The sequence below is a fragment of the Haliotis asinina genome, chromosome 11, assembly GCF_037392515.1.
Source record: "Haliotis asinina isolate JCU_RB_2024 chromosome 11, JCU_Hal_asi_v2, whole genome shotgun sequence".
Classification (NCBI taxonomy): domain Eukaryota; kingdom Metazoa; phylum Mollusca; class Gastropoda; order Lepetellida; family Haliotidae; genus Haliotis; species Haliotis asinina.
In genome coordinates this window covers 13,307,714-13,325,003 of record NC_090290.1, presented here as the reverse complement: position 1 = coordinate 13,325,003, position 17,290 = coordinate 13,307,714, and the positions used below count along the sequence as shown (strand labels likewise).

Genomic DNA, 17,290 nt, shown 5'->3' with positions numbered 1-17,290 from the left:
TGTGTCGATAGGTGTGATGTGTGTTTGGACATGTGGGATGCCAGCGTTGAACAACGTCATGCGTTGATAGGTGTGATGTATATGTTGCCATATGTGGGATGTGTATCTTTACAGGTGTGATGTGTTTGTGCTGACGTATCTGTTGGCAGGGATGATATGTGACAGACAGTTGTGTGTGCTTACAAATGTGATGTGTGTATTGACGTGTAGTGTACTGACAGATTTGTTTGTGCTGAGTATTCTGTTGAAAGGTGTGATTTGTATTTTGACAGGTGTGATGTGTGTTTGGACAGCATGATGCATGTTGACAGGTGTGATGTGTGTCTTGACAGGTGTAATGTGTGTGTCGACTGGAGGTTTGAAGGGTGTAGTGTGTTTGTTGAAAGGTCTGACGTGAATCGACAGGTGTTATGTCTGGTTGGAGACGTGACGTGTTTTTTGTGATGTGTTGGCAGGTTTATTTTGTGTGTTGAAAGGGATGATGAAGATTGACTTCAACTCTGTCCAAAGAATGGTAATGACACAAAGACCATATCTCTAAAACTAAGAAAAAAAATTCTTTCATAAAGCAGTGCACACAAAACAGGTTGATGTCTTTTACTACTTAGGGTCTGTCAGTTTTGATCGTGGTTCGTGCTCATGTATATAACAATTTAAATTCCAAGGTATTGGTTTGATAGCTGACTAGCGTACAGAAAGACTAGAACTTCTCTGACTAAAAAGCATTATATGTGACAGTGAGATGAATTGTTTTGGTTGGGAGTGAAAGATATGATCTTCTGAAGATGCTTCTATTGTTTTATTCAAGAAGAGGATGTGTGTATTGAGAGATGTGATGTATGTGTTGAGAGGGGTGATGTGGGTAATAGCTGTGATGTGTTTGTTGACAGGTGTTAAGTGTGTATTTGTGCGTGCGTGTGTGTGTGTGTGTGCGAACGTGTGTGTGTGTGTGCGAACGTGTGTGTGTGTGTGCGAACGTGTGTGTGTGTGTGTGTGTGTGTGTGTGTGTGTGTGTGTGTGTGTGTTAAAATTAGCTTTACAGTATGTAACAAAAGTATATTCTAATGAGTCCAACCCTGGATATAACTGTGTTTTCACGGTGGATGGACAGGAGTGGAAGCCAGGAGGGTTTCTACCCAGGCATGATTGGATGCGTCCGTATGATCACGTCCAGGTTTGGGTATTGGGGATCTACCCCGCACTCTTTTGGGTGCGGAAGTCGTGGTGGCTGAGCGGGCTAAGCGGTTGACTTTGTGTGCTGGCATTTAGGTTCCTGACTCTGAGGGTGCGGGTTCGAATCTCGGATAGGACTGAACCAATAAGTACTAAAATCTGTACTTTACTGAGAAAGTGAAATCCCAAACATGACATATGTTTTATTTGACCACTTTCTGAATGGCAACATGACATATGTTGCATTTGAAATGGCATCGTGTAATCATAGCGTATTAGTACTTTCCTTAAAATATTCAGTATACACTAGCAAGTTATCAGCGAAAACGCTTCTTGTATAGAAGATTATTAAGCATGTTCGTAAATTCTTCCTTACTGCCATTGAATGTGTTGTATTTATCCTCACACAATGATATGAGAGGAACAATTTGCTTAAGTATTTGTCTCATGTCTCACATACAAAGAATACATACATATCTTAAGAAAATACATATGTACACTCCACCAAAGGTCTACAGGTGAAAGTGCAATAAAATACCTAACGTATATGTATTCACACCTGCTTTCCTTCAACATATATCTTTACAACACAATTAAACAATCAGGACTTGCTCGTATGACGAGACAGTTTCCTGTAATATCCGAAACCTGCCAGTGATATCAGCAGTGAATAGCCCTTATTAGTCTCGCCACAACGAGCAAGGCAATCAGCACGGGGTTCCAGGTGTTGAGCAGTGAAGTGACTCTGGGGCTTTATCAGTTAAGGACGACATGTTAGAATGGAAATAATTGAGCATGCGACAACATCAGGATGCTAATACTGGAGATACGATGACGTACATGGTGGCAGCTAGCATTTCAATCCGTTAGTTGCCACCGAATTTAGGGAGGACTGGGCAGCTCACTCTGCTATATTTTCAACATTCATACAAAGTTGTTAATATCTGAGCTTGGATACCAATTTGTGCCAAAAGGAGAAAATGAAATACAAGCCACCACTCGTATTATTGTCAGTTTCAGACATGGAATATATGAAAAATATGTCCTAGCTACGAGGCATTTAGCAGTAAACCAATCAGGTTCAGAGTAATGTGAACAGCTGATATGTTAGGAACGATAGATTGACCTTCTCTTCAAAGAGTAAGCCACTGTGTCTGTGAAAGTTGTAAACGCCTGATATTAACGTACCTGGTCTTCTGCGTCTAGAGTTTGCCGTATACTCTGCTGTAGTGAGCAAAGTCATGGCCATAGGTGTCAACAGACCTGTGCTGTGTGTCCACACAGCGGTAGTCTCCAGGCATTGGTGAAATAGTTTTGTATTTACTGTGCCTTCTGTTTGAAGTCCACGGTTATCTTTAGACATTGGTGTCCACTGAACAGTGTCCAGTGTCTATCAGTAAGAGTGTTCAAGGTGATTGGATGTGTTGACTTTGTGATAGTATTTTTACAATAAGATACAACAGGCGACCCTCTGTTAGTACTCCACCATGATACCAAGGTATGTGAGTGACTGTGTGAAAATGTTCCTACAAGTAACTCTTATTCTGATTGTTGCATTTTCAACATATAGCATGAAGGATTGCAACTCTCAGACGACGGAGATGGAAGGTGCTATCATTATCAGGAACGTTGGCATCAAACTGTGCCAGTTCAAATGTGCTGAAAGAGGTCAGTGCTTGAGTATTCAGTACGATATTGACACACTCACCTGTCGTTTATCAAGAGCTGAATCAAGGAAGACCAGCACAAAGGAAGGATATGTCAACTTTGCAAGGAATCATTCAGGTGTAAGTAAGGGTATCAAACCCTATCAATAATGCCGTGACAAATCTTGTCTCCACCATTGTTTTGTTGTCGTGTTCATGAATCTCACATATTGATGATATCACGCGTTCTTTGAAGCGGAGCAAAGGCAAATTGATGCTAACCTGAAAGTTCACGAGAACTTGAAAGTCACAACAAGATCATGAAGTGAATTTCTGACGTTGTTCTTGCATTTTTGCCGAGTACAAACAAGTAAAGCGTCTTAGCCAAAAGGAGCTTATTTTGAGTGTTCCCCTCTGACAAGACTCGTTCTTGTGAAAAGAGAAACACGTGTAATGAGGGAAAGAGTAATGAGGAATTAGTGTCGAAAGAGCATGCCAAGTTCAATATCCTGTCCCTGCTACCTTAACGTGGTGCCCACTGGAGTAAATGCTAAGTTATTTCTTATCAAAAAGTATTTTTCTCTATGCTAAAGAACACGAAAGACCAGCCGATTGGTTGAATCGGGCCCATTCAGCCAACAGTCTAGGTGAAGTAAGGGCCGAAGTGGTGTGATAGGCAAACAGAACATGGTTATAGGCCCGATTGCCCTCAACCACCAGGATCCCGTTCTTCACCGACTCGGGACGCAACCCACGGCAAACGGCTTGCCCAGTTCGGCCGCTCCTTGCGACCAGCACGGGGTTTGGCGAGTTCTTGGCGTTACCCGGCACCCATGAAGAGCCACCTCCTCGTGGTGGGTGCTGGGTAATGCTAAGTGCTCTTCTCCCGTGTGGACCCGGGACAGAATGTGTCCACAGGACCCCATTGCTTGTCGTAAGAGGCGACTAAATTGGGCAACCTGTTTCCCGTGGGTTGCGTCCCGTATCGGTGGAGGACGGGAACCTGATGGTTGAGGGCAGTTGGGCTTTTAACTGCTTTCCATTTGCCCAACACACCACTTTGGCCCTTACTTCACCTAGGCGGGTGGTTGAATTGGCCCGATTCAACCAATCGGCTGGTCATGCCAAGCCCTGTGCATGGATTAAATAAAAATGTCATTGCACAAATTTTATTTGGACTTTTAATTTCGGTCTTGGCTGAATTATTCATCGACTTTTCTGGTTTGGAATGTATTTGAATTTCTGAATTTTGCCTAGAGTCTTATGCCCAGAAGGCGGTGGCTCATGGGCCAATCTGGTGGATTAATTCTTCGTAATTCTTCTACTTGGTCTTGGCACTATTGTTAATCTGTAAATTTCAGTATTGTGAAATATGATCATATGAACTTTGCTTAGAGTCTTGTGCCAGAAGGCGATGGCTCAAGGGCCAATCTGGTAGATCAATTTCTTACAATTCTTCTACTGGAGTATATCATCCGGGTATCCTTGGTGCTGCAAGCTGGAGGCCCGCTTGCTTTAGCATTGTCCTTGTGATACTCCGTGGTGGGTGGGGAGCTCGGATGATGAACCATATTACACTAACTATGGCGTATGAAACCCCAAACAAAAAAAAAACCAAAACGTCCACTTGATATAGACCCTGTTGATACTGACCATAGACCGTCTGCATCGATTGAATATTGAACGCGTTTCGTTGTTATTGAGACTCCTGACAAGACACCGTTAAAGTTGAACCCCTTTGCTGTATCCAAGGGTATTCAAGGTATTGCTGGAGAGGTAAAAAACATTAGACGCTTGCGTTCGGGTGCCCCGCTAGTCGAATGCGGGAAAAAGCAACAAGGAACGAACCTGAGTGAGTGAGTGAGTTAATATTTAACGTCACATCGGCAATATTGCAGCCATATCGTGACGAGAACATGCGTGACAAAAAGAATATATATCCATATTATGAAGAACCTGTCGACGAAGGACAGTAAAACCACTAGATTATCACAGTTATTATTAAAACTAGTGTGGAAACTTAAAACAATAATAGTATCACTATTGGGACAGTACAATATAGCAACAGGCCATGGATCGCCAACAACAGAGGGTAGATCACCATACTAGGGGCCATGGGGACTTACAGTACCTCTGCTACCTGCATGGTCCCTAGCTGCGTTTACACCATCCCTCAGCTGCTGGCGACTGTATGCAAGATTAGCCAAACATTACGATGACACATATACTACAGCTAAAAATGTGGAAGATTAAATCTGTTTCCAAATGTTTTGGGACTTACGTACCCTCTCAGGAGGACGATAATTTTACGGTACTTCAACCCCCTTCGAGGATGCAGCCACTCACAATGTTACCTGCTAATTCAACTTCCAATCATAAAATGTTTATCTATTTACAAGTTCTGAAACAGATCTAATTCTTTTAAAAACGCAAAGATTAAATGACAACTAACATTACTAAAAAGATCCTTCATACTTCGTAATGTAAAATAGTTATCCCTTGTGATGGAATATTCAACACAGTCAAGCAAAACATGCTTGACTGTGATTCTTTCATCACTAGGGATACAAAACGGAGGATCCTCACCTTTAAACAAGTACTCCTGTGTATACCGCGCATGGCCAATGCGACATCGTCGCATAATGACCTCCTCAAATCTGGACTGACAACCCAAATAGGTGTAAGAAAGAGAGTCGGAATAGATTATATATTGTTTACGTTTAGGGTGTCGTTGAATATATTTAAGAGCTGTTAATATGGCGTTTGCTTCTGCAGTAAAAATAGAGCTGTCATCTGGAATTCTAGAAGATATTGTTCTGGTTCCAATGACAGTGGCACAAGCTACTGCACCACCGTCCTTGGATCCATCTGTAAATAAGGGTTTGTAATTGCTATATTTATGTTTTAATTGATGATATTCTTGTTTATATTGTAAGTCATTTGTTTCTGATTTTTTAAATGATGTTAATGTTAGGTCAACTTGTGGCCTAACCAATTGCCAAGGAGGAGAAGAAAGAAGACGCGAAGGCGATATACTTTCCAGCTCTATACCGGCTGAAGAAATAAATGGTATAATTCTGTGCCCAAGAGGTGGTACAAGAGAAGACTTTTTGTTATACAAATCCTCATAAAGCGGATTGAACACACAGTTATAGGCAGGGTTAGATTCATTAGAATATAATTTAGTAATGTATTGTAAAGACAATTTTATACGACGTTGAGTAAGAGATGGTTCATCGGCCTCAACGTAGAGACTATCAATAGGTGATGTTCGGAAAGACCCAAGACAAAGTCTTAAGCCTTGATGGTGGACAAAGTCAAGAAGTTTAAGGTTGCTTTTGCAGGCTCCACCATATACGATGGAGCCATAATCGAGTTTCGAACGCACGAGTGATCGATATAGAGGTAAGAGGGTTGCTTGATCCCCTCCCCACTTTGAGTTGGAATCAACATTCAACAAGTCAAGAGCCTTCAGGCATTTAGTTTTAAGGGACTTGATATGAGGCAGAAATGTTAAGTGGGAGTCAAAGATTAGGCCTAAGAACTTGGCCTCCTTTACAACGTTGATGGGAGTGCCATCTAGAGATAGTTCAGGGTCCTTATGTGGCTTATATTTTCTGCAAAAATGTATACACTTAGTTTTGGATTTAGAAAATTTAAAGCCGTTTTCAAGACACCATTTATTTATTTTGTTTAGACAGGGTAGAACGCACTCGAACTTGAAACTGTACGTCATTTAAAAAGTTGGCTATAAATTGAGGCAAACGACCTCGCAAGCCAAAGTGATGTAAATCTCTTAAAATACCATATTTCCAGGTTGTGCCATATGCTTTTTCGAGATCAAAAAAGATAGACACAGCATGTTAATTAGTGCATTTTTAACAAATGATTCCAAACGCACTAAGTGATCAAGAGTACTTCTGTTTTTGCGGAAACCACACTGTATATCAGTTACAAGGTTGTTTGTTTCCAAGTACCAAACCAGTCGATTATCTATCATGCGATACATGCTCTTGCAAACACAGCTTGTTAACGATATCGGACGATAATTGGATGGATCCGAATGATCACGTCCAGGTTTAGGTATTGGTACTACTATAGCGTCATGCCATGAAGAAGGAAATTTACCTGAAGTCCAAATATCATCAAAAATACATAAGAGCGTCTCTAAACAGGACTCTGGTAAGTGCTTCAGGAGTTGATAATGTATGTTATCAGCTCCTGTAGCAGTGTCATGAGCTTGATCTAGAGCAGTGTGGAGTTCATGAATAGAAAATGTTTCATTATAATCTTCCCCATTATCAGAATTGAAAGTAATAGTTTTCTTTTCTTGTTGTTTTTGATACTGCTGGAATTTAGGTACATAATTAGAAGAGGAAGAGTGTTTAGCGAGGGTTTCACCCAGTTTATTCGCAATATCTGATTTATCTGTAAGTAACTGATCTCCATGTTTAATATGATGGACAGTAGATTTAGTACCTTTACCTTTAATTTTCTGGACCATGTTCCATACCTTGGACATGGGTGTCCGAGAATTTATTGTGGATACATAATTTTGCCAACATTGGCGTTTGTTCTGTTTGAAAGTACGCCTCGCTTTAGGATTTAAAATCTTAAATTTATTTAAATTATGCACCATAGGATGGCGACGGAAATAATGTTCTGCTTTTTTCCTTACCTTCCTAGCTTGTTTGTATTCATCACTGAACCATGGTTTTCGAATATGTGGAACTGCAGAGGACTTTGGTATACACTCATCAGCTATGGAATTCAGTTCCTCAGAAAAACATTTCATAGCACCAGGAACGTCAATAAAACGTTCAGGTGTAAGTTTTTCAGCACACTGTGTTTCATATAAAGCCCAGTTAGCCTTTTTTAAAATTCCGTCTTGATGATGGAGGAACATTGGATGGAGTTACAGCTTTTAATACAGTAGGAAAATGGTCACTTCCACATAGGTCATCGTGTACTGACCATTCGAATTCATTTAGTAGTTCTGAATTTGTAAGTGACAAGTCGAGAGCAGAAGAAGTCCTTGTCCCAGGGTGTAAATATGTGTTGGAACCATCATTATAAATACATAAATCATTGTCAGAACAAAAGTCCTCCAACAACTTACCTATAGTGTTTGTAGTTACACTACCCCAGAGTGGGTTGTGCCCATTTAAATCTCCCATTATAATACAGGGTTTCGGGAGCTGATCATATAGAGCTTGAAGATCGGTTTTGGCAAACGCCGAAGGCGTTGAAATATATAGAGAGCATAGCGTAAACGCTACATGTAAAGTAATTCTCACTGCAACAGCCTGCATATTAGTATTAAGTGAAACGGGGCTTTGAATAACGTTTTGTCTGACTAGAATGGATGATCTGCCAGTGTCTCTATCACCCGGAGGTGAAAAACAATGATATGCATTAAAATGACGAAGGTCAAATGTATCTGTTTGTTTTAAACATGTCTCCTGGAGACATATCGCTGAAGGTGTAAAATCTTGGACTAATAGCTGTAATTCATGTAAATTAGTCTTCACTCCTCTGCAGTTCCACTGTACAATATTATTGGAATAAACTATCTTTTGGGGGGATTTATTGGGGATCTACCCCGCACTCTTTTAGAGGGCGACAAGCTATGTGCCCCTAGAATTGACGTTTTCAGAAATGTCCATGTCTTCAAGAGACCCGTATTTATTGAACAATTGAATTTTGTTCTGTGACCCTTTAGGAGCTCTGCCACTTTGTTGTTTTGAAGCATCAGGCTTTGGCTTCGGTTTACTTTTCACCGTTTTTTGACTATCAGCTGTAGACTGAGACTTTGATTGAGATGATGATTTGTTATCAGACGAAGAAGACTTTGAGGTACTAGGAAGTGATTCTTCCTATTCAAATTATGTACCAAAATTCCATCAGTATCAAAAACAACAAGAAAAGAAAACTATTAATTTCAATTCCGATAATGGGGAAGATTATAATGAAACGTTTTCTATTCATGAACTCCATACTGTACTTGATCAAGCTCATGATACTGCTGCAGGAGCTGATAACATACATTATCAACATTTACCAGAATCCTGTCTGGAAACTCTCGTAAATATTTTTGATGGTATTTGGACATCGGGTAACTTTCCTCCTTCATGGCGTGACGCCATAGTAGTACCAATACCTAAACCTGGACGTGATCATACGGATCTGTCCAATTATCGTCCGATTTCATTAACTAGCTGTGTTTGCAAGAGCATGGAACGCATGATAAATAATCGACTTGTTTGGTACTTGGAAACAAATAACGTTATAACTGATATACAGTGTGGTTTCCGTAAAAACAGAAGTACTCTTGATCACTTAGTGCATTTGGAATCATTTGTTAAAAATGCACTAATTAATAAACAACATGCTGTGTCTATCTCGCTGTTTTTGATCTCGAAAAAGCATATGACACAACCTGGAAATATGGTATTTTAAGAGATTTATATGACTTCGGCTTGCGAGGTTGTTTACCTCAATTTATAGCCAACTTTTTAAATGACGTACAGTTTCAAGTTCGAGTGGGTTCTACCCTGTCTGGTCATTACAATCAGGATCAGGGTGTTCCACAAGGTAGTATTTTGTCTGTTACACGTTTTAGGATAAAAATAAATGGTTTATCAAAAGTTTTAAACGATTCAATTGATTGATCGTTATTTGTGGATGATTTTAATATTTCTTGTCGTGGGAAAAACATGCATACTATTGAACGGCAACTGCAGCTGTGTTTAAACAAAATAAATAAATGGTGTCTTGAAAACGGCTTTAAATTTTCTAAATCCAAAACTAAGTGTATACATTTTTGCAGAAAATATAAACCACATAAGGACCCTGAACTATCTCTAGATGGCACTCCCATCAAAGTTGTAAAGGAGGCCAAGTTCTTAGGCCTAATCTTTGACTCCCACTTAACATTTCTGCCTCATATCAAGTCCCTTAAAACTAAATGCCTGAAGGCTCTTGACTTGTTGAAAGTTGTTTTCAACTCAAAGTGGGGAGGGGATCAAGCAACCCTCTTACCTCTATATCGATCACTCGTGCGTTCGAAACTCGATTATGGCTCCATCGTATATGGTGGAGCCTGCAAAAGCAACCTTAAACTTCTTGACTTTGTCCACCATCAAGGCTTAAGACTTTGTCTTGGGTCTTTCAGAACCTCACATATTGATAGTCTCTACGTTGAGACCGATGAACCATCTCTTACTCAACGTCGCATAAAATTGTCTTTACAACACATTACTAAATTATATTCTAATGAATCTAACCCTGCCTATAACTGTGTGTTCAATCCGCTTTATGAAGATTTGTATAACAAAGTACCACCTCTTGGGCACAGAATTAAACCATTTATTTCTTCAGCCGGTATAGCTTGTCGTAAGAGGCGACTAACGGGATCGGGTGGTCAGACTCGCTGACTTGGTTGACACATGTCATCGGTTCCCAATTGCGCAGATCGATGCTCATGTTGTTGATCACTGGATTGTCTGGTCCAGACTCGATTATTTACAGACCGCCGCCATATAGCTGGAATATTGCTGAGTGCGGCGTAAAACTAAACTCACTCACTCACTCACTCAGCCGGTATAGAGCTGGAAAGTATATCGCCTTCGCGTCTTCTTTCTTCTCCTCCTTGGCAATTGGTTAGGCCACAAGTTGACCTAACATTAACATCATTTAAAAAATCAGAAACAAATGACTTACAATATAAACAAGAATATCATCAATTAAAACATAAATATAGCAATTACAAACCCTTATTTACAGATGGATCCAAGGACGGTGGTGCAGTAGTTTGTGCCACTGTCATTGGAACCAGAACAATATCTTCTAGAATTCCAGATATTCAAAGATTATTCCAATTGAAAGATACCCTAAACGTAAACAATACATAATCTATTTAGACTCTCTTTCTTGTCTTCAGGCGACTAAACATATTTCTTGTAAACATCCACTTTTAATAGAAATTATTGAATTATATAAAAATCTTGCTACTGGCCAATACGACATCTTATTCTGTTGGTTACCCAGCCATGTAGGCATTTCCGGTAACACAATGGCTGATCTTGCTGCTAAGGCAGCACTCAACAAATCTGTGACACCACTTCTTATTCCATCCACTGATTACAAAGCGAGCATTAGAACTTACATCCATGATCTGATTCAGAAGAAGTGGGACACCCAAGTAGGTATACATAAATTACATGAAATAAAACCGTATATTGGTTACACCTCCTTGGGTTGTCAGTCCAGATTTGCAGAGGTTTTTTTAAGACGATATCGTATTGGCCACACTAGATATACTCATTCATATCTTTTAAAAGGTGAGGATCCTCCATTTTGTATCCCTTGTGATGAGAGAGTCACGGTCAAGCATATTCTGCTTGACTGTGTCGAATTCTCCATCACAAGGGATAAATATTTCAATGTCAAAACTGTACAGGATCTTTTTACAAACATTAGTTCTCATTTAATTACAGGTTTTTTAAAAGAAATTGATTTTTTGGTTGAATTTTTAATAATATGTTCTGTAAATAAATGGATTGTAATTATTGGTTGGTTAGATTTGTAACTAGAATTGTTAGTGGCTGTACCCTCAAAGGGGGTTGAAGTATTGTAAAATTATTGTCCTCCTGAGAGGGTACGTAAGTCCGAAAACAGTCCAGTTTGTGGAAAAAAAATTTCCAGGTTTTTAATCGTAGAATAAGTGTCTTTTTATTGTATGGCTAGATTTCACAAATTGCTGACGGCTGAGGGAATGATGTAAATCCAGCTAGAGTTCATGCAGGTAGCAAAAGTACTGTAAGTCCCCATGGTTCCTAGTATGGTGATCTACCTTCAGTTGTTAGCAATCTATAGCCCATTGTTCCATTGTATTGTCCTGTATAGATAAATTGTTTTAGGTATAGTTACTAGTTTTATATTCTACTCTGTGATATCCTATTTATTTTACTTTCCTTCGCTGACAGATTTTATAATAGACATATATTTCATTTTAGTATTAAATGTTCTCGTCACGATATGGCTGAGATATTGCCGATGTGACGTTAAATAATAACTCACTCACTCACTCACTCTTGGCGTTACCCAGCACCCACCACGAGGAGGTGGCTCACCACGGGTGCCACTAAGGACCATGGGGACTTACAATACATTTGCTTCTGGCATGGACCCTAGTTTGTTTTACATTATCCCTTCAGCTGTTAGCAATTGAGACACATCTAGCCACACAGTAAAAGAACACTTATCAACATATTTTTCTCTATGCTAAAGAACAAGAACATAAACAGGAAATATGATGAAAATAATACATGAGGTATATGTAAAATAAACATAACTTTTTTCTTCTGCCTGAAAGTATCAGCTGATTCCTGTTCATCCAAGATGTGCAGTTTCGGGCAACGATGTTTGGAGACTCGATCTGAAAAGTCCGTCTGCTTGCAAGGTAATGGTCGGTCTCGTATCCATTCCACAGACTAGGTTGGACCACACTCGAACTTTTATGACTTCTCTTGCCATAACTATATGATCTTACAGTTTGCGTTAGACTACCCATAGCAAGAAAGTGGTATTGTAACTAACCGTCATACATTTTTGAAATTTACAAGAAAAACCCAAAACATTGCGACTATATATTTTAAGTCTAAGTCCAGATGCGATGTGACGAAGTCACTTTAAGACGATGTTGTATTGGCTAACGGGCGTCATTCCATCATTATTGTACATACCTACATACAGATGAGATGATGTTCCCTGAGCAATCTCCTCAGCATAAAGTTGACAAGGATGACAGCCCACTTCACGATGCCTGCAGAAAAGGGAACCTGAGGCAAGTGAGACGCATCCTGTGCCAGGGTCTGGTCAACATCGACAGTAGAGAAGGGAGTCACGGAAAAACTCCACTCATGGTGGCGGCACAGGAGGGACACTGCAGAATATTTTCTTTTCTTATCGGAAAAGGAGCTAACAAGTCACATGTGGATAATGATGGTAAGAACATTTTTCACTGGGCCTGCAAGGGAGGACATGTGGACATGGTGGAGTGTTTACTCCCAAGATATGGTGTTGACAAAAACTATAGGTACATGACCCCACTTATGCAGGCTGCATTTTGGGGATACAGAGACGTTAGTGAGTTCCTCGTGTGTATGGGAGCTGATATATCACAGACTGATCAAGGCGGAGACACCGTCCTGCACTGGGCCTGCAGAGGGGGGGCATATAGATATGGTGAAGTATTTTCTTTCACGTAATAGTCTTGATATTAATAGTAGGGGGAAAGGTGGCAAGACACCTTTGATGGCCGCTGCATTGTGGGGTTATACAGACATTGGTCTGTTCCTCGTGAGTATGGGAGCTAATGTGTCACAAGTTGATGATGTTGGTAACAACGTCATGCACTGGGGCTGCAAATACGGACGATTAGATCTGATTGAGAGTGTTATCTCACAAGGCAGTGTTGATATTAATAGCAGGGGAATGCATGGAAAGACACCGTTGATGAATGCTGTGTTTTACGGCAAAAGGAAAGTGGTTGATCTACTTGTTAGTCAAGGTGGTCTAACTCACTTAGTGGATGACAAGGGAGAAAACATCCTTCATCTGGCATCTTTAAGTGGACGTATGGAGATGGTGAAGCACATCCTTTCGCAGAACATGACTGACATTAACGCTAGAGACAAGGAGGGGAAAACAGCAGCCATGATAACAAAGGGTACATATGTTCACGTGTATAACTTTCTTGTCTCGCAGGGTTGCCCAGTAACATAAATATAGCTTTAGGGGTTGAATTATGCAGTGTGACATGTTAGCTATTCCCTGTAGCAGGATGTTATTGTTGTTTTATGCTTTATCCGTTCTATGGAGTCGTGAGTGAAATATGCCATGCAGTATATCGACGCATAAATTAGATAGAAATCCTCACATCAAAATAGATGATTTCGGTTGTTTTCGGATTTGTAGGGACTTCGGACTTATCGTCTTTTTATTACTTGTTTCAGTTTTAGTGATTGGTTTTGCAATGAGTGAAGGGAACCCTGCAGTTAATGCCGAACGGGTAACCGATGTTGATGACCCTTGTCGTTGTTGTTGTTTCCTGATTTGAAGGAGAAAGTGCAATTTAATGTGCAACAGATATTGATGACCTCGTGTAAGTTTAGTAACAGATATTGATGACATGTTAATATTGTCTTGAAAGTAGCAATCTCAGTGGAGATTGGTCAGCTGTGACGTCACAATGGACAAACGTCCATTTTTCTTTCTTTTCGGAGCATTCTTTAATATGATAATGCCGTGATTTTCCATTGTTCTGATAGAACAAAAATCACAGCATAGCGTATACAGTTGCTTGGGTGCCTTAGTTTGTCAAAGAAAGGTACCGAGTGTCGGTTCATCAGACTGGTCCTCTTTGCCCTCGTATTTGGAGGGAACAGAAAAAATGACAGAGTTCTGAGTTTGAAAGCAGTAGAGCAAGCAACATTATACATGTAAATTATGCTGTGCCAAGTTTGAAAAGAATAAATGACCACGCGAAGTAGACGCTTCTTTGAATATATTCCAAAGATATACTGGCTGAACATTTGAAAATCTTAAGGAAGTCTCTAGAAATCTGGTTCTAATAATCTGGATAGCTTTAAATTATTTCATTTTTTCCTCTTAAATAGAAGACACAATTTCATGCATTGTCTTCACTGTTAAAATTACACTGAAGTAAAACATTAGATGTGTTAGACATTGATGATTTGTTTCAAAGTATATATTTGTCTTGTAACTGTCTTCAAAGGTGAATGTGAAACACGTGTATTTGTACCATGTTATGGGGTAACCATGAATGCACTTGGATATACATGTATGTTTAGCACCGATCAAGGATGGGAACTCAATCGGGTGATCTTCTTTGACAATATCAATATCATGCAATAATTCTTTATCACTTTTTGTGTAGCATCATATCGTGGTAACACAGGGTATTGCATGAACAACCGAATACTGGAACCATGCCCATTCCAAAACTTATGTAGGTGAAGGCCCAGGTGACTGAGCCCCAGTCAACAAAGTGTTTTCTTTATGACTTGTTTTACTGTTTCCATGGCGTCGATAACTCTATCTTTAACTCTGTTTAAAATCATGTAATATCGTAAAGGTCATATTTCTGAAAGTAATAAATCTTCTTTCAGGAAGCAGTGCACAAAGAACAGGTTTGCAACTGATGCCGTTTGCTACTTTTGACCTTCTAGAATTTTGATTATGACTCGTGCTCATGTAATCTGATATAACAAAGTTAAGTGTAAGGTTTTGGATAGATAGCTCACTAACTCTTGTACAGAAAGATTAAACCGTCTCTCAATAAAAGGTACAATAAGTGTCAGTCAGATGAATTGTTTTGGCAGAGAGGGGAAGATTGGATTTGCTATCTTCTAAGGATTCTTCTTATGTCAGTTTCAACCATTGTTTCATTCAAGAAGAGGATATCGTGTAGCAAATGTGATGTGTGTATTGAGAGATGTGATGTATGTGTTGAGAGGTGTGATGAGTGTGCCGACAAGTGTTATGTGAGTGTGTGATGTGTGTGTTGACAGGTGTAGTGTGAGTGTTGACGGGTCTGATGTGTGTGGTGTGATGTGTGACAGACAGGTGTGAAGTGTGTGTGTTCACAGATGTGATTGGTGTTTTGATGGGTGTGTAGTGTGCTGACAGATGCGATGTGTGTGTGGTGACTTATCTGTTGACAGGTGTGATGTGTATATTTACAGGTGTGATGTGTGTGTTGACAGGTGTGATATGTGTGTGGACTGGAGTTTTGAAAGGTGTAGTACTTGTGTTGAAAGGTCTGACGTGACAGATGTGATGTGAGTGTCGAGAAGCGTGTTGACAGGTGTGTTTAGTGTGTTGAAAGCCGGGTAATGACGCACAGATTATATCTCTAAAATACTAAGAAAGAAACATTCTTTCATAAAGCAGTGCACACAAAACAGGTTGATATCTTTTACTACTTATGGTCTTCTAGAATATATACGCCTTTCCGTGTCTATCAGTTTTGATCGTGGTTCGTGCTCATGTATATGTGATATAACAATCTAAATTCCAAGGTATTGGTTTGATAGCTGACTAGGTGTCGTACAGAAAGACTAGAACTTCTCTCACTAAAAAGCATTATATGTGACAGTTTGATGAATTGTTTTGGTTGGGAGTGAAAGATATGATCTTCTGAAGATGCTTTTTATTTCAGTTTCAACTATTGTTTTATTCAAGAAGAGGATATTGTGTGACAGGTGTGATGTGTGTATTGAAAAATGTGACGTATGTGTTGAGAGGGATGATGTGGGTGACAGCTGTGATGTGTTTGTTGACAGGTGTGATGCGTGACAGACAGGTGCGAAGTGTGTGTGTTGATGTTTGTGTTGACAAGTGCGGTGTGTGTTGATAGGTGTGATATATGTGTTGATAGGTGTGATGTGTGACAGACAGGTGCGAAGTGTGTGTGTTCACAGATCTGATTTGTTTGTAGACAGGTGGGATGCGTATCTTAACAAATGTGTAGTGTATGTTGGAAGGTGTGTAATGTGTGTTGACATGTGTGATGTGTGCTTTGACAGGTGAAATGGTTGTGTTGATAGAAGTAATATGTGCAGTTAAAGGTCTGATGTGTGTTTTGACGTGTGGGATGCCTGTGTTGAAAAACGTCAGGTGTGATGTGCATGTTGACATGTGTGATGCGTATCTTTACATGTTTGTAGTGTGTTGACAGGTGTGATGTGTTTGTGCTGTCTTATCTGTTGGCGGGTGTGATGTGTGACAGACAGGTGTGAAGTGTGTTTACAGATGTGATGTGTTTGTGCTGATTTTTCTGTTGAAGGGTGTGATTTGTATATTGCCAGGTGTGATGTGTGTGTCGACTGGAGAGTTGAAAGATGTAGTGCGTATGTTGAAAGTTCTGACGTGAAATGACAGGTGTCATAATTGCTTCGAGACGTGATAGATAGGATAGGATCTTCTGGTGACGCTTCTCTTGTTTTATTCAAGAAGAGGTTATTGTGTAACAAGTGTGATGTGTGTATTGAGAAATGTGATGTATGTGTTGAGGGGGTGATGTGAGTAATAGCTGTGATGTGCTTGTTGACAAGTGTGGTTTGTGACAGACAGGTTTGATGTGTGTGTCTGTGTGAGTGTACGTGCGTGCGTGTGTGTGTGTGTTCACAGACAGTATATGTATGGTAAAAGGTGTGACGTGTAATGACAAGTGGGATGTGTTTGTGCTGATATGTGTAACGTGTGTGTTGACATGTAGGATGCCTGTGTTGACAAAAGTCATGTGTTGATGCATGTTTAGTTCATCAGAAAACATTTTATGAGATCAAGAATGCCCATGAAATGTTCAGATTTCAATTTGTTAATACACACTGATTCATACAAAAGCCAGTATGGTTTTATTCCATGAAAGCTTTTAAATCACA

At 39.9% G+C, this 17,290-nt stretch overlaps 1 protein-coding gene across 1 annotated transcript in view; it reads left to right on the top strand.

Moving 5' to 3' along the window:
- The first annotated feature begins 2,744 nt into the window (after nucleotides 1-2,744).
- The window catches only part of LOC137255279 (serine/threonine-protein phosphatase 6 regulatory ankyrin repeat subunit A-like), a 57,187-nt gene continuing 42,641 nt past the window's right edge, over nucleotides 2,745-17,290 (top strand). The window contains exons 1-4 of the mRNA XM_067792732.1: nucleotides 2,745-2,860; nucleotides 3,540-3,684; nucleotides 12,608-12,827; nucleotides 13,210-13,551. Coding sequence (XP_067648833.1) covers nucleotides 2,745-2,860; nucleotides 3,540-3,684; nucleotides 12,608-12,827; nucleotides 13,210-13,551 — 823 coding nt within the window. The remainder of the gene's footprint in view (nucleotides 2,861-3,539; nucleotides 3,685-12,607; nucleotides 12,828-13,209; nucleotides 13,552-17,290) is intronic.